The 17,639-nt window shown below is 38.8% G+C and overlaps 1 protein-coding gene and 1 long non-coding RNA gene across 4 annotated transcripts in view; one reads left to right on the top strand and one right to left on the bottom strand.

The window, feature by feature from the left end:
• The window catches only part of Api5 (apoptosis inhibitor 5), a 26,158-nt gene extending 13,399 nt beyond the window's left edge, over positions 1–12,759 (top strand). Inside the window, exons 6-14 of one of the 3 annotated variants that reach the window (XM_005064882.4) lie at positions 357–563; positions 1,105–1,209; positions 2,475–2,564; positions 3,457–3,638; positions 4,472–4,565; positions 4,996–5,052; positions 6,435–6,511; positions 6,980–7,116; positions 10,675–12,759. In XM_005064882.4, coding sequence (XP_005064939.1) covers positions 357–563; positions 1,105–1,209; positions 2,475–2,564; positions 3,457–3,638; positions 4,472–4,565; positions 4,996–5,052; positions 6,435–6,511; positions 6,980–7,116; positions 10,675–10,757 — 1,032 coding nt within the window. In that variant the 3' untranslated portion in view covers positions 10,758–12,759. Of the gene's footprint in view, positions 1–356; positions 564–1,104; positions 1,210–2,474; positions 2,565–3,456; positions 3,639–4,471; positions 4,566–4,995; positions 5,053–6,434; positions 6,512–6,979; positions 7,168–10,674 lie in introns of all 3 variants that reach the window. The other 2 variants (XM_013122052.3, XM_005064883.4) reach the window with 2 other exon arrangements.
• Positions 10,565–17,639, bottom strand: LOC121140443. Its single transcript, XR_005877282.1, has 2 exons — positions 17,375–17,639; positions 10,565–13,951 (listed from the first exon to the last, which is right to left on the bottom strand). It is a non-coding gene; the product is annotated as an uncharacterized LOC121140443 (long non-coding RNA).

Here is a 17,639-nt window from a genome sequence, read left to right as displayed (position 1 = left end):
TACCAGTTTACTACAGAATTTTTCAATCATTTCTATTTCTTCTCACCTTCTCCAAGAACCATTTTAGGTATTTTTCTTAATCATTTTGGAAATTTTAATCTGAGATATATTGTGAATCTGTGAAGTTGTGTGTATGTGGGGGGGCATGCTTTGTATGTCAAAGATTTTTTTTCCTTCAAAATAGTTTTGGTCCTCTTAGAGAATACACCTTTCCCTTTCTCTGAAATTAAAACTTATTCTTTTGTCATATAGAAGCATTAGGATGTAAGTGAAGTAATGCCACTCTCACTATTGATCTTTTCTCTCTCTCCCATTCACTAATAAAAGTGCTGCTTTTCTGAATTGTCTTTTTCTAGGTCCTGGAAGATGTGACTGGTGAAGAATTTGTTCTGTTCATGAAGATCCTGTCTGGCTTAAAAAGCTTACAGACAGTGAGTGGAAGACAGCAGCTGGTAGAGCTGGTGGCAGAACAGGCTGACCTGGAGCAGACTTTCAGCCCCTCAGACCCTGACTGTGTGGACCGACTGCTACAGTGCACGAGACAGGCTGTGCCTCTCTTCTCTGTGAGCTTGGTTCCACTCAACTATGTCCATATTTACTTGAGCACTCCTCAGACAAAAGCATTCTTAGCATAGTGGGACAAATGGAAGCAGAGCTGCATTGTAAGGACCCAAAGCAGCAAGAGATTTCTCTAAGGGCTTGCTTAGAAACTTTTCAAAAATAGTGACAACTTGCATTCTGTCTCCAGCTTTGTTTCCCTTGCATAAGTTTCTGAGATGTGTATACCTTAGTCTGAAAAACATAAAGGATCTGTCCTTGTTGAGAAATGTGCAGTGTGTAAATCCAGTACTGAAATGCCACTAAACTAAACTTGAGAGTCAAAAGGGATATCCAAGATATATATATATATATATATATATATATATATATATATATATATATATATATATATATATCCATGTCCCAGTATTCCAGGTGACTTTGCAAGGAAGGTCACATGATGGTGGGATATTTAGTTCACAGTTCTGAATGTCAGTCTACTAATATAATCTTTGAGAAAAGATTTCGTTTTGTGACTTTTGGTTTTTGCATTGTTTTTAACAGAAAAATGTCCATTCTACAAGGTTTGTGACTTACTTCTGTGAGCAAGTTCTCCCTAATCTCAGTACCCTAACTACCCCAGTGGAGGGTCTTGATATACAGTTGGAGGTAAGAGAACACTCCTGTTTTCAGCACTGAAAAAGGTATTCCCATATTTCAGCACAAATGTGAGTCACTGACTTAGATCTGATTTCCAAGGGGATAATTGAAATGTCTAGCAGTGGCTGGCCAGTAATCTCCTAGGGCAGAATTAATTGCAAAGGAGTGATTTATGGATTCCATTATGGCTGCTGCGGTGGGACAGCCCTGCCTCTAGATGTCATTGTATGGAGTTTATACCTTTGAAGGCTGAATATTTTTTAATAAGGTACTTAATTCATGACAGTTTGCCACAGATTTAAACTAGATTGGGTCAGTGGGATGGTTAAGCCAGTAAAGGTGTTAAGACACCAAACCTGATGACCTAAGTTTGGTCCCTAGAAACCACATGGTGGAAGGAAGAACCAACTCTGATCTCCACATGTGTAGGCACATGCCCATATACACAAATTTACAAGTGTTAAAAATAAACCAGATTAATGCCATGTGTCCTTTACCTTGTCCTCCAGTGGAGTGAGCATCCTCCTGCTTCGGGTGTCAGTTGTAGCAGACAGACACAATTTTCATGGTATCCATCATGTTTCACATGTTTACAGTACATTTCTCCAGCATTTAACTTGACTCAATCCTATATCACACCATGTGGCACAGAGCCAGACCCTGAACTGCCATAATAGCAGTAAATGTCTGAAACCTGGAAATGTATGCACCATTTCCTTCAACAACCTCTAGAATGGGGAATATGGGTATATACTCACATCATAGTAGTTTACATCTCAGGCTAAACTGGTCAGGCTGAGATTAGATGGAGCAGGATGAATTTTCCAGATAGTAGCAGTTCCTAGTATTTTCAGATAGTGACTAGAGTCTAACTTCAATAGTAAGAACCCTTAATTTGAGTGACTGGTTGCTGTTGTAGATTCTAGGTGGTGCTTGGTGGGTTAATATATTTACCATTTTTCATTGTGTTTAACAGTCCCCATGCGTCTATAGTAGAAAGGGGCATGTGTATTCTTTTCCTTGCCTCCCACAAATGTATTGGGAATTAAGGGACCGAGATTTGCTCAGATATGGACCTTATGACTGTAAAGGGTCTTAGCTTTCTTTAAGGTTTAATTGTAAGATTTCTTCTCTAGGGAATTATTAGTTCTAAGATGATTCTGAAAAGCATACTTGAAAATAAGTACAATTTCTTTAAGGTATATAGAATTACTCTACTTCTATAGCTCTTGCTCATTTAAAAATAGTTCTAATGGTAAATTTTTATGTTTTAGGTATTAAAATTGTTGGCAGAGATGAGTTCATTTTGTGGTGACATGGAAAAACTAGAAACAAATTTAAGAAAACTATTTGATAAGTTACTGGTAAGAGCTTTCTTCTTTCCTTGTGGAGTGGTCAATTTATAACCTTTAGGAATGTATTTCTAGATGGTGAGAACTAAGTTTAGAAATGTGCCTTGAACAATAATTCTAGTGAGTGCTCGGGCCTCATGCTTCCTCTTTTGTAAGGAGGTGTTTGGATCTTGGCATTTCCTGCTGCCGGGCTTTACATAAAGATCACCCGTGATTTAGAGACTAGATCATCCCCCTTGCTTCCAAATCAAAATGATATGTCTGTGAAAAAGTGTCATGAACTCTTCTGATTGTTTTAAGTAGTCTACAAACTAGTTGGCACTGCAAAGGTCATTTGTTCTAGGCCACCAAGTAGGTGGCCGCCTAAGGCCAAGTAACTTTAGCAACCAGGAAATAGCCTGTCGTTTAAGTTGTAATTGTGGAGAAAATAGGCCATCTGATAAAAATCATTATCAGCGTCACTGAGTAACTCTCATTTGATGTGAACAGTTACACAAATGGCCAGAAATAAGCCTTAGGCCCTTGGCATATATGAAGGCATTCAACATCTGCTGCTTCTAGATTTGCAGTGTCTACTGGGGTGTTGTAAGGCTGACATTGAATGCCTTTGTCACACTTACAGTGTTAGACTTTAGAATTTTTTTTTAATTCATTAAGAGTATAGTCTTGATGTACATTGAATCCTGTCTCTGAACTTTGGTGCCATTATTAATGGTAGCAGCTATAACGTAGGTTAATAATGATAGCTGATGTGCCAGAACATTGGCCCAGTAGGTCCTAGCTCAATTTCTAGTCTGTTTTTAGTGTTCTGTGTCTTAAAACCATGCCTTAGGATTACATGGTTCTCTCTCTCTAATGAAAGCCTTTAAAACAAAGTGCAAACATCTGGTCTCTCCTGTATTAGGAGTATATGCCTCTCCCTCCAGAAGAAGCAGAAAATGGAGAGAACGCTAGTAATGAAGAGCCCAAGCTGCAGTTCAGTTATGTGGAATGTTTATTGTACAGCTTTCACCAGTTGGGCCGAAAACTTCCAGATTTTTTAACAGCCAAACTAAATGCAGACAAGCTCAAAGATTTCAAAATCAGGTAATATATGATAGAAGTGTTAGTTCTTGGCAAAGATGAAAAATCTTCAAGCTCTCTGAGTTTTGTTTTTGTTTTATAAGATCTGCTCCTCACTCTTCCTTATATAGTGGAATAGGATAAGAGTCCAGAAGATACATATTTGAACATTTCACAGATGTGACATTACATATCCCTGGTGGGAAGTGAACTTTCAAACAAATGAACTCTGGTTCTTCTCACTTGCCCTGTGACCTTGGGCAAGATCCCCAACTACTTTACTCAGAATTTTCTAATCTGCTAAATTTGAATGACAGTAGGGATATGAGCAAGCTTGTACAATGCCCAGCACCTAGTAGGTACCTGATACCTGTACCTGCAGTTGTTGATAATATTCAACACTGTTGGAGCAGCAGTGCTAGAAAAGTTAGTGATTGGTTTTCATAAGGATACTTTGTATACAGTCATTTCATTAACAAATCCACATTTTACATTTTGTAGTACTTGAGCCACACTGTCACCTGTTAACTAGACTCTACTTTTCCACTGGGAGTGGTTTACTATTCGATAAGACAGCATCATGGCCCACAAACTATAGTGTCAGCCACTCAGGAAGCTGAGGTACAGTAATCACCTGGGCACAGTAGATGCCAGTCTGGACAACATAGCAAGAATCCATCTCAGCATCAAATGTTTGAAATACTTGCTCAGAAACAAACAACTTAAGAAAATACTCTGTTTGTTTGTTTGTTTGTTTAGGTAACTATTTTTTTGCACTGTGGATTGTTCTACCACAGTAGATTATTTAAGAACAAAATTGAAGTGATGAATTACTGATTTAATACTTTGTCATTTAGGTTGCAATACTTTGCACGGGGCCTTCAGGTTTATATCAGACAACTTCGATTGGCTCTCCAGGGTAAAACAGGAGAGGCCTTAAAAACTGAGGAGGTAAGAATGCTGACTGATAACACAAAAGTTGTCAGTTCTGTGACAGACTTTGTGGGTCCTTGCTGGGATTTGGGTCTGCCTGATCTTCATAATAAAACCAGACTTCATCCTACTCCTAATGAATCCAATTTTCATTACAACTTCCTGTAGTTTATACTGGTTTCCTTTAAGAAGATAATTCTTATATAACTCCATGTCCTGTGTTTTTCAGGTAAATTACAGGTCATCCTTTTTTCTAGTCTGCCAAAAACGCAAGGTTGATTTGCTTAGGGTAGAGAAATGGGGGGAGGGGAAGGACTTCTTTATATATTTAATATATATTTAAACCTGTGCCTAGACATTCTCTACCTAGAGATGTGAATCTAGTTGCATGTAGAATGGGATGTACACAGAGAAATTACTCAACTTTAATTTTCTGTTCCCTTTACAGAACAAGATAAAAGTTGTTGCATTGAAAATAACAAATAATATCAATGTTTTAATCAAGGTGAGTACCTTCCCTAACCTTCCAGCTAACTAGAGTCAGTGCAAGAAGTTTGCCATTTGTCTGCAATGGGAAGATGTCACTTCCTTCCTAATATTTGCCCTCCTAATTTTGAAACTGTATACTTCTTAATACTAGGTGATATTTCTAGAGCTAACCTGAATTTAAAAGGTTGAAGAAAGCAGAGAGCCATGCAAAGCAGTCAGCAAATAGAAGTAGGCTTAAAAATTTCACTAGCTTAATGTTCTGGTGGGGTTTTTGTTGGTTTGGTTTGGTTGTTTTGAAGACTTGGCCTTTTTTTTGAATGATGTATTTTTACTTTATATACATTGGTACTTTGCCTACATGGAGTCTCTGTGAGGGTGTTGAATCCTTTGGAACTGGAATTATAGACCATTGTGAGCTGCTATGTGGGTGCTGGGAATTGAACCCAGGTCCTCTGGAAGAGCAACCAGTGCTTTTAACCACTGAATCACCTTGGCAGCCCCTAGTTCTGGTGGTCTTAATGTTATTGGGCCTTTTCGAATAGTCAATGAGACTCTGTATTTCAGGGCTGTGCAGCACCTGAAATGTTTTCCTGTGGCCTTCTTTGTAAACTTATCTGTGTAATTCAGAGTTTTCTGTGCTGCAGGCTAGTGGTACCTTGCTTTTTAAGTTATAATTACCCTCCTGTTCTTTGTTCCTAAATATCCACTAGTGTGTTTGTAACACCGAGAGCATAAAGCCTGACAGTGAGGACAAATATGCTTTTCAGCTAATGTGGTAGAAATACTATGAAAATGCTTTTTATCTAAAAGAAGAAGAAAGCATTGCAGGGACAATGATAGTATCATTAGACATGGAGAATGAGTGTCATGTTGCCAGGATAAGAAGTGAAATGGCATTCAAAGCAGAAGTCAATGAATGTGTAGTGTGCTTTGTAATTCTACCAGTCAAGAGGTAAAGGCAGGAGGATCACCACAAGTTCGAGACAGGCCTAGTCAACAAAGTGAAACCACCCTACCTCAACACCCAACCCTAACTTACAACTCCCAATGAAAGCTTTATAGTTTATATCTGCTACCATTTATTACCTGGGTTCGATCAGTGCCTGTGTAAAAAGCCAGGCAGTGTGCATTGCATGTAATGCCAGCATTGGGAAGGCAGAGACCGGGGAACCAGCTAGCCAACCACTGAACCCCGAGTTCAGTGAAAGACCCTGTCTCAAAAACTTAACTGGGGGGGCCAGAGCTAAAGTGAAAAAGTACTCAAGAAGATACCTGACATCAGCCTTGATGTCTCATCCTAACCTTTAAGATGTATCTTCCTGCCTCCTTCCTCGCCCACTCCCTGATAGCAGCATGTCCATTAGCAATCTTGGCTGATTCTGATTATTGTCTCTCCAGGATCTCTTCCACATTCCTCCTTCGTATAAGAGCACAGTAACATTGTCCTGGAAACCTGTGCAGAAAGTGGAGATTGGGTAAGAATGGATTTTAAAGAGATTCAAGAGTAAACAAATCCTGAGTACATTGACAGTGAAATGATTCTCAAAGTAGTGAAATATGATGGTTAGAAGAAGATTTAAAGTACAAGTCTCGTCCCAGGGCTTTACAAAGCAGCGTGGTTGTATACAGCCCTGGAGGGCTTGGGATGTTTGCCTTTCTGCCACATTACTAGACTTTGTTGACAACTTAGCACAGTGAGGACTGCATGTGTCTTTGAAACCAAATATTTCAAGTAATTTAAAGCCTTATAAATGCCCTTTGGTGATTCTTACATAACTGCATAGCACAGCAGTTACTGAGATGGTATGGAACTTTATCCATACTTTCTGATGTAACTATCTTATTTAGCAGATCTTTTACAGCTCACAGGCTAATTTAGAACTGTGTTGTGGCTTTTGGCATAATCCAGTGCTTTTTAATTGTTGCTTTTCCCAATGTTACAGGCAAAAGAGAGCCAATGAAGACACAAGTTCAGGTTCACCACCCAAGAAATCTCCAGGAGGACCAAAAAGGGATGCCAGACAGATTTATAATCCTCCTAGTGGGAAGTACAGCAGCAATTTGGGCAACTTTAATTATGGTGAGCGTTTTCGTTTGGGTACAAGCAGTCCAAGAGATTAGGTAGAAAGTGGTACGTGCTTTTAATTGTGAATATATATATAGTATCATAGTTCTGTTAGGTTGTTCTTCTGAGTTAGCCTGGAAAGGGGGCCATTGGGGAAATAATTATATCCCATTTCTCTAACTATTGTGGGTTCACAGAACCAAGCATGTGACACAGAAGCACTTGAAAAGGAAAATATGCCTGCAATAGTTGGAGAAACCAGCAGGAACAGGAAGTTGTCAGGAGCCATTGTATACACTTTTCCATGAAAAGAAAGACATAGCTCTGGCACATGCAGTGTAGAGGGTCTCTGGGACTTGTTAGTCTGTTGCTGAAAATATTAAGGTTTTCTTTGACTAGTTGAAAGAGAGGCCATGGAAATCGAGTCAGATGGTGGAGCATTGTGTGGCTGGGAGAATGTGATGTTATACTGTCTTCTTTGGCCCAAAATGCACTTTGGCCCAAAATGCAATCTTCCGCTCCTCCTTGGCTAGAACTTCCCACCTGTCCATTCTCTCTCAAGGCTCTAGAATCAGTAATGAAGTCTGTCTCTTACTGGCTTTTCCCCCGTATAAATCTTATTTAAAAGAATGAACACATGGGGCATAATGACACATACCTATATGCCCAGTGCTCAGGAGGGTGAGGCAGGAGGATCACAAAGCAAGCCTGGACTGAATAACAAGGCTTTGTACTCAGAGGGGTCAGAATGGGCAGAAGTAACCCACCCAACTCCTTTACTTGTTTAAGATAAGCTTAATACTGGAAACCCCAACTCTAGAGAGGCTGAGACGGGAGGAGTTCAAGGCCGTCTTCATTTGTATAGCAGGTTTGAGGTCAGGTCAGCCTGGGCCGCTGTAGACCATGTCTCAATGATAATGACATCAGCAGCAATCATAATACTAGCAATCAAACATTAATGTGGTTGATTTTGATTGCTGATTGTAGTTGATTCTTCAGGGTTGCTTTCTAAGTATATTCTGAGCCATATTTTACACTGTAGATTTATATTTCCAAGTGAGATAATGATGACATTAGGTAAGTTCCTCTTAGTGGTGCCTGAATTTCTCTGTTAACTAGACAGATTGGAAAAGGCCAGCTTTAGGCTGAGAAATGAACACTCCAATGTAAATGAACTGTAAATTGTAACACTTTAGCTTGTCAATAAGCCAGGATGTGATTATATTTTTTATTTTAAAAACTGCAAAAAATAAAACAAAATAGTCTTAAATAAATAAAAGTGGAAGTGTTTTTATTGAAAATGTGGAAGAGACAGATCTCTGAGTTCAAGACCAGCCTGATCTGTATAACGAGTTCCAGAACAGCCAAAGCTACATAATAGAGAGACCCTGTCTCAAACACACACACACACACACACACACACACACACACACAGTTAACTTTCAAAATTACAATGTGAGAAACAATAAGCAGTTTTACTTAACAAAAAAATAGGGTCATGGTTTGAGCTCCTTCAGCCATCTTCATTGTGACTAAAAGGCAAAGTGGCCTGGAAAGCAGATAAAGCCCCACTGGTGTAGGAAGTAAGGATAAATTCTGCCAGTATTGTGCATTGGCCTGTGGAGTGGCTGGGTTCTTGTGTTCTCACAATGACAATTTAAAGTGTTTCCTTGACTTGCTTTATAATATCACTGATCAGTGTCAAATGATAGTTTTTCTTCTCTGGGTGTGGTGTTTGGGTCCCACAGATGAGCACACTTGCCTGGAACAAAGTCAGTCACATTATCTGTAGATAGATGCTCATTTTAGTTTCCTTCCTATGCACGGAGTTCCCCAGGATGCCAGGAGTACTAGGCAGTCTACAGTTTGTGACTGCCATGCTTTTTCTTTATTAGCCTTTTCCAGGATCTGGAACAATTGAACTTTTTTTTTTTTTCTAGCAATTAGGAATGAAGCTTACAGCATTTGCCTCCTTATGCAAAGCCCTGGCTTTGATTCTCAGAACACACAAAAAATTTTAATAAAAACATAAAAGTAAAGAAATCATTGAAATAATGATTAAAATGCTGAAATGTCTTTTAGAATAAAGCTCACCATACTTTTGCAACTTTAACAACTCATATTTAGCTGAACAATGAAAGAACTCTGTTGTGTCAAAATTGAAATTTTGTTTGGATCCCTTTGAAAAGCTAGAAAATATGTCTTGTGTATCTTTCAAACCCCAGAATAAAATAATTGGAAAACTGTAAAGGTTAGTTTTTAATGGTTAATTAGTATATAGCTAATAATTCTGTGCACTAGTTTGCTAAGTGTGCTGATATTTATAGAAAATTATTTTTGTGGACTGATATGTGTAGTTCAGTAATATGGAAGTCCTTGTCTCCTATATCTGAGAGGAAGGAAGTAGGAGCAAGGAAGGAAAATTAAATCTCATGCACCTTAAATATAAACAAGAGGTGCAGGAGCGACAGCTGGCTACAAGTTACAGTACCCACAGGTGGTTTTCTCAAAGCCTATCCTTATGGGTAGTTTAAGAGACTATGCTTTTTGTTGTTGATTGCATACTAAGAATCTTGAACGAAGTATATCGGTCCCAACACTATTACTCTTGAATATGTTGTCTAGGGCACTAAACATGGTAGCATCATTAAAGTGATTTGCATACCAATCCTTGAATAAAACTGTCACAAGAAGTGACTGAGTCAGGCACTACTAAATTACAGAGAAAAGTGTTCACTAGACTGGAGAAGTCTTGTTAATTTTCTGTCTCAGAATTGAATTCTCTCTTTCTTGGGAAAAAAGGGAGATTCATCAGAAAACCATCTAATAAGCAATAATGACAAAAATTTAAAAATGGATTGTAAAGTTGACCTGAAAGGTATTTTTCAAGACTATGGATCAGAAAGACAAATGCCAGCCTTTATTGCTGCTAACAAGATTGCTGCAGTGAGGAAGTGTGAAGCTCACAAAGAGATTGGTTTCATTTGCCCACGATGAACAGTCCAGCCTCACTGTAACACACAGCTTGGTGACAGTTCTGGGGAGCTCATACAGCCCATGAAAGAAGGAAAAGGCTCTGCAGTGAACCTACACTTATGAGTGCCAGTGCTCTAGATGGTGATACCACAACAAAAGACACTGCCTGTGTGTCACATACAAAAGGGCAGCCTTGTTGTTCAAAACAGTTGGTGTTTGAGATACTTCTCATATATAAAGACTAGAGATGTTTTTGTTACATTGTTCTTTATTTTTTTATAGTTTTATGCTTTGATAGTGATAGGCACCAAAATAAAAACCTAGAAGTATGGTTATCCTAACATTGTTTTCAAACAACTTTGCTAATTAATGAGAAGCATTTAATCAAACTATTATGAAATATGTGGCACTTTATTATTTACCTCTCTGCCTCTGTAAATGGTGCCCCAGTTTGATGGACAGAATGAATTTGAAGACAGTGACAGAATACCACTTCAGCTTTTATTTTCTGCTATTTTCAGACCTACAAGCTATATTTCTGTTTGCTGAACCATGAAGTCCTGAGCAAGACCTAAACCATTGTTCGTTTTTTCGTAGAGCAGAGAGGAGCCTTCAGGGGAAGTAGAGGAGGCCGAGGTTGGGGAACACGAGGAAATCGTAGTCGAGGAAGACTCTACTAGAGTGCGACATCACATTCTTCAGCATTGTCATGAGTTTAAATCTACTACTCATTGGATTGCCGGGGATGTCCCTTTAAAAGGACTGCTGCCTTCAGCTGAAAACCGTAATGTTCTTTCTACCTTTGTATGTATGATCTACTTTTGTAACAGACCATGGTTGTGTCCAAGGTAAAACCACAACAATATTTTTGGATGCTTTGTCTGCAGCCTTGACTTGTTTTCGCAATATCCTCATTATCAGACTTCATCTTGTGAATCTTGCTTTTAAACATCTTCATAATTTGTTATTGAGAACTGAGTCTAATGGAAAATTCAGTCTAGCTCGTGATCTGGTAAAGTTCATCACTTTTGAAAGGTTACTTATTTTTCTCCCCCATTCTGTTAAAAGTTTTTGACCAGTACATGGAGAAGAGTAAAGATCATTCTTAACGTTTTGCTTTCTTTCCTGGATTTCTAATGAAGCTACTAGGCAGTGTTGTAGCATTCCTACTAAGACTCATAAAAGTTAAACACCAGCTTCTTACGATTACAAATGACATTAAGTTTTTAGGAGGCCGTAAGTTGCTTTGCATTACTGCCTTCACTCTTCTCCATTTTTAGAATACCCCTTTTGAACACAGGGTCTTATTGTTTGAATAGGAGTACATGTGCATAATATACATACAAACATAAGCATATGTTGTGTGTGTGTATATGCATGTTATGGAACTTGAGTGTACAACAAATCAATAATTTAAATTCTAGGAATGGGTCATCTGACACAGTGATTATCCTTTTGAGGCTAAAACCCTCACTGACTTGGTGTCTAGGTTTTTACTCCAGTAGGGAGGATTTGAGTCTGTCAGACTTAACGTGATTATTATTGTTTAAAACTAAAAACAAAGGCTGTTTTTTCAGAGACAAATTTGAAGACCCTTGTTGGTGAAATACAGCCAGATCTGGTGTACATACAGGTTCCCACAGGATGTGATAGTTAATTTAGGATTTGGAGACTTAATAACCAGGGCTACCCAGGAAAATGACTTGATGACATAGTACCATTAAATAAGAGATGCTCACTGAGTTTGCTTTTGCCACTTTGAAAATTTAACTTCTCAGGTTATTAATCAGATTATTGTATAAGTTAGCCAGTAGTCTTTAGATTAAAACAACAGATGGGAGGTTTGTGGAGTATCTCGTCATGGGCATTTTTAGTAGCCCAAACCCTTTGTTCTTCATTTGAATGTCATACATTTTTGTTCCATAGTTAATCTTCCTTCCCCAAGTTTGCTATTCAAATCAAATATTCAGAAGTCACTTCTAGTAAGTTTATTTTTTTTTTTGTTTTATTTTGGTTTTTTTGTTGTTGTTTTTTGAGGTTTCAATTCCTGCACAGGTGTCTTCATCATCATCATTACTTCTACACTGAGAAAAAAAGCAAAACCCCATTATGAGAATTACTGCATATATTTATGTAGAAAATATTTCTAGAAGCCTAGAATGATACAAGTGAGCACAAGAAGTTGGTCAACTTAACTATGGAGTGCTGGCAATAATCTCTGAACATTCCACAAGACTGAGCTGAACCTAGGCTTCCTTGGAATCTGAACAGACATAGGAACATGGGATTGCCAGTTGAGAACTGTGGCCATCTAGTATGGACATCAGATAGATCAGCCATGGCCTAAAGCCATCTCAAGAACAAAAATGAATTGGACTACAGCAATATAAATTTGAACATAGTGTAATTTTTCCTTTCAGTTGTCTGAGTGTATTTGTAAACTCAGCAGAAATAACTTGACCTCATGTCTAATGCAGAGCTCACTGCATTCATCCCTCATCTCTTTGCTCCCCTTCCCTTGCCTAGGCAATAGTGCATAACTTAGTGTTCTTTTTGCTTCAGAGATTTGAATGAAAATCTTCATGCCATAAATATGTTTTTTTCTTCTGCAAGACACCTGTTTATCCCCTTGTTTAAATGTAAATGTTCCCTTATGCTTTTGAAATAAATTTCCTTTTGTAATTTTGTTTCGTGTCTTAATGTGTTATAATTATAACTTAAGATTCTTCATTCTTGGATATTATTAACTTCTCATGACAAACTGTTAGATAGTAAATATAAAGGTGACAAAAAGTGCTCTGTCATCAAGGTCAGTCTTGCAAGCCATCTGTTTTGGTTGTATTTTTATAAGTAAATACAATCTCCTGAAAAAGATTTGGTTCTTTTTGTCAAAACAGTGTCAGTAGAGCTGAAGCATGGTGTCCCTTGCCTGTCATCCATCAAGGAACTAAGGCACAAGGATCACATGTGTAGGCTGCATAGTGAGACTTCCAGTGTTTGAAGATGGAAAAATATATCAGCCAGGTTTGGTGACACACACCTGTAATCCCAGCAAACAGGAAGCTAAAGCAGGAGGATCACAAGCTTGAGCCAAGCCTGAGCCAAAGAGATCAATCCTATAAAATAAAAAGCAGTGCCAGCAAAATAGCTCAGCTGATAAAGGAGCTTCCTTCCAAGCCTGAAAAACCTAAGTTTAATCTCCTACATCCATATGGTAGGTAGAGAGCACCAACTCATCAAAGTTGTCCTATGGCTTACACACAAACACTAAATGTAATAAAAATAAATTTATAAAAAAAAACATCAAATTCTACAAAATCATGAAATCCCTTCTGACTTCAAGATGGTTTAAAGTACATACTGTTCCTGCAGAGAACCCCAGGTTAGTTCCCAATATCCACATTAGGCAGTTATGCCTGTAACTCTAGTTCTAAGGGACTAGACACACACCTTTCCAGCAAGCATCTACATTCATGTGCATATACCCACATGCAGAGATGCATGAATACAGTTTTTAAAAAATAAGATTTTAAAAATTACTTTATATTGAAAGGTCAAGTAGATACATTTTCTGTTCCATATTGACCTAAGAATTGACTCAGTGTGAGATACTGACAATTAGCACTTTATATTTGTCGAAGATGTGCATGTAGAATGGAAGAATGGATTTTTTAAGAAGTGACCTGACTACCTGGACAGGAACTCTGAAGCAATAATTTTTTAGAGCCATGGTTTGTATATGAAAAGTTCCCCAAAGGCTCTTGTGTTGAAAGCTTGGTCTCCACTGCAGGCTTCAGAGGTGGGCTTCAGGGAAGTGATTGAATCATGAAGATACCAACCTAATAGATGGCTTAGTCAACTGATGAATCTGCAACTGAATGAAATTGAAAGGTGAAAAAAAATTTCAGGTTTGTTTTGTTCCTAGCCTATTGATGTCTTCTGATTGCTTCTCAGCCTCCACTGTCACATGCTCTGCACTGTGGTGCCACCTAGCAGGCGCTGAAACCCCTACAACTGGGAACCAGAATAAGTCTTCCTTTTAATAAAGTGCTTGAGTTGTGTGATTTGTTAAAGTGAAGAAATAGCACATTTAGGTTGGGCTTTGCAATAAAATTGTTTTAGTCACTTCAAATGGGAAGGCTACTTTGGTGAGGAATTGAAAAACCTAGCCAAGATACTCAAGAAGATTAAAAAAATATATATTAACATAAGAAATTCCTCCTGTTTTTAGCTGCTAATAGTCTAGGTTAAATGAGCAAAGAATTTTAGGACAGATCCCTTAGATGGCCTTAGTCAACCCAGCTTTCCCAATCCTGCTTGTACTTCCCAGAACATACCAAGAATGAATTGATCTAATCAGGGACACAGACCTCCACAAGGGTTATATCCTTATTCTCTCTAGAGTAGTGTGTTCTACATGTTACACCTAGAATACAAGCCCAGAGTACTTTGGAATCTTTCATATGTGGTATAACACAGGACATTCCCATCTGCCCTGGGCAGCTTCCCTGACCTTGGAGGTAATTTATTGACCCTATTTATCTTTACTGCCTACCTGTATTGTATTTTTTTCCCTAGTTTTACTGTGTATTGTGCCTCACTAGACTAGACCTAAGAACCTTTGCAGAAATTACCAAAGAGTTTCAGTGCTCAAAGTGTAGAAAGTAGTATGGTATATCATTAGTGCTATAAAATTCAGTGGTGGCAAGAATTTTACAAACTAGGATTTGAACTGTATCTTTAGGCTGGGAAGAGAACACTTCTCTACATTAGGGCTACCTAAAGCAGGAATGGTATTGCATATGTAGACATTCTTGTACACTGAATATATTTTCAAGTATACTTCAATACGACTAAGATTTAAAAAGATCCACCTGGGCTATGGAAGACATGTAGCTATATTCAACTCCTCCTGAAATTCTGTTATTTGGCCAAAGATATTTTTGCAAATGTCATAATTACAAATGAGCTAATTTGGGGTTAATTAAGAGGAAGATAATTCACTTGGAAAATCTTATACAAATTCATTAAATCTAGCCTAGAAATTAAGTTTCAAACAATGGAGGCATTCTCTTGCTGGCCTTAAAAATAATGGCCATGTTGAAAGCTACATGGCAAGATATAGTGGGGTGTTTTGCATTAATGCCTTGCAGCATCCAGCACGACAGACCTCAGTCCTACAACAGCAAAGAATTTAAAAGCTGCAAACACTTGAATGAGCTTGAAGAGGATACCCTACCCAACCCTGCCAGCAAGCTTCAGAGTATAGCCTTGATACCAGTTGTATGAGACTGAGTAGAAAACCAGCCATGCCAAACCATACTCTTCATTCCATAGAAACTGAAATCATGGGTTAAGCTGCTAAGTTTGTGAAGATTTAGTTATACAACAGAAAACCATGGAGGGCTTTCAAGGTTTCAGACAAATCTTGTCTCAAAAACAAGGGATATGATCTACAAAAAAAAATGTGGATGATCCATTGAGTTCATAGAAGCTGATTTTTGTCTCCTTTACAAAGGCTAAATGCCAGATATCGCTAATACTTAAAATAGATATTAGGGAGTCTACTCAACTACTCATTCTGGAGTTCTAGGGCCAGGTAGTTGTATTATACACAAGTTATTAAATGACAGGGTAGAAATAACATAGCTCATTAGTAGTGTGTTTGGCTAGCATATGCAGGGCCCTGGGTTCAGTCACTAGCGTTGCAAAAAAAAAAAAAAAAAAAAAGATGATGCCATTTTATTTTATACAGAGTAGGTACTACACCTAAATATAAGATGCTGAGAAAAAATCATTTGTCACTACTTTAAAATTCAGTTACACTCCTTATTGTTTATATTTAAACTCAATAGACACACAAGTCCCTAACAACTTGACATCAGCATCACCTTTGCCACACTTTACTTGAACCATGGACCTTTGTGTCAAGCCTTTTTCCACCTGGCTGTCTGCAAATGCACATTACACTCCCATTGTCTATATACTTGCCAACATCCTGGCTTACTCTCAGTGTTCATATTTCCATGCCCAGTTTCCACCACCACTCAAAAGGCAGATAAGTATGTGTGGTGTATGTGTGTTTGTGTATGAGAATGTATGCCACAGTTGGATCCCCTGGAGCCAGAGTTACAGGTGTGAGCCCAGTATTGGTTCCCTGGAAGAGTAAGAAGTGCTCTTCAGGCCGGGCGTTGGTGCCGCACACCTTTAATCCCAGCACTTGGGAGGCAGAGGCAGAGGCAGGCGGATCTCTGTGAGTTCGAGGCCAGCCTGGTCTACAAGAGCTAGTTCCAGGACAGCCTCCAAAGCCACAGAGAAACCCTGTCTCGAAAAACAAAAACAAAAGAAAAAAAAAAAAAAAAGAAGTGCTCTTCAGCTCTGAGTCATCTCTCCAGCACCAAGTTGTACCTTTTTAGTAAAATGAATGTTATCATCAGTACTTAAAAGTTGCCTGTAGGCTGAGCCTGATGGTTCATGCCTAACGGGACTTCAAGGCCAGCCTGGTCTAAATAATACGTTTCAGGCAACTTTGGCTGCATATGGGGAAAAAAATTTTTTTAACTGTGAGAAGAATTAATGTCCTGGTCTGTTCCCGTAGCATGAGGCGATGTTTGTTTTCCTGCCACACCTATGTAGGGAGGTGGCAGGGCACTATTCTCACACTTTTCCCAACAAAAAAAGCATAACAAACGTGAGCACAAAACGATACAACATACTAGCAGGCAGTTCTGAAGTATCTGTTAGAATATACACAGGTAGAAGCTGGAACCTAAGCTTGTTAATTGCTCATTTATCTGTTGGTAGTGAGCCTCTAACTTTAATATGCAAGTCAATTACCTGAGACTTGACTTAAAATAGACTCAGCAAGGAGTGGGGGGAGGGGACACAAGTGCTGAAAACGTGCATATTTAAAAAGATTCAGGAGATGCCAATATATGGGCTCTACACCTAAGCCTTTAGATTAGACTGGATCTGCCCACCAAAGTCCTCTAGACACAAGCTGCTGCTAAGGCCCAGAAGTCTGGCTACACCAGATGTAATTCATCTGTAAGTAGATACCACTTTCCAAATTTAGGAAGAAACAAAGTATCTATACCGATCATATATGCAGATCTTGCCTTGAACTACTATTTTGTATTTGATAAGTTATCTAGAGCTATTTTTTTTAATTCCGTGTGTGACACGCATTGCAGCAGGACTGCGCCGCTTGACACTCCATTACGAACCTTGTAAAAACGCTTGTCTTAGGTAGTTCGAAAGCATTATCTTTTCTTGCACTACCAGAAACAATACTTACTTTTTAAAAAGAACCACCACCCAGTCTTCTCACTTCTGCTCAAGCTCCATTTAGTCTATTATTATTATCCCCCCCTCCGATTCCCACACTTGGAGACCATATAGCCTACAGGAGAACGCTAACTAAAATGCAGTTTCCAGCCCTGGCGTGCGGCAGGACCGGTTGCCCCAAGCGACGCTGAAAGGTCTGGAAGTGAGCCCCGGCGGCACTCCGCGGACTCCTCCTCCTCCTGCTCCAGAGACGACCTCCCCAAGATGGCGGATGG

The sequence above is a fragment of the Mesocricetus auratus genome, unplaced genomic scaffold (assembly GCF_017639785.1).
Source record: "Mesocricetus auratus isolate SY011 unplaced genomic scaffold, BCM_Maur_2.0 Super-Scaffold_100004, whole genome shotgun sequence".
Classification (NCBI taxonomy): domain Eukaryota; kingdom Metazoa; phylum Chordata; class Mammalia; order Rodentia; family Cricetidae; genus Mesocricetus; species Mesocricetus auratus.
Note: the sequence above shows the minus strand (reverse complement) of the source record. Positions and strands in the feature narration are given on the sequence as shown.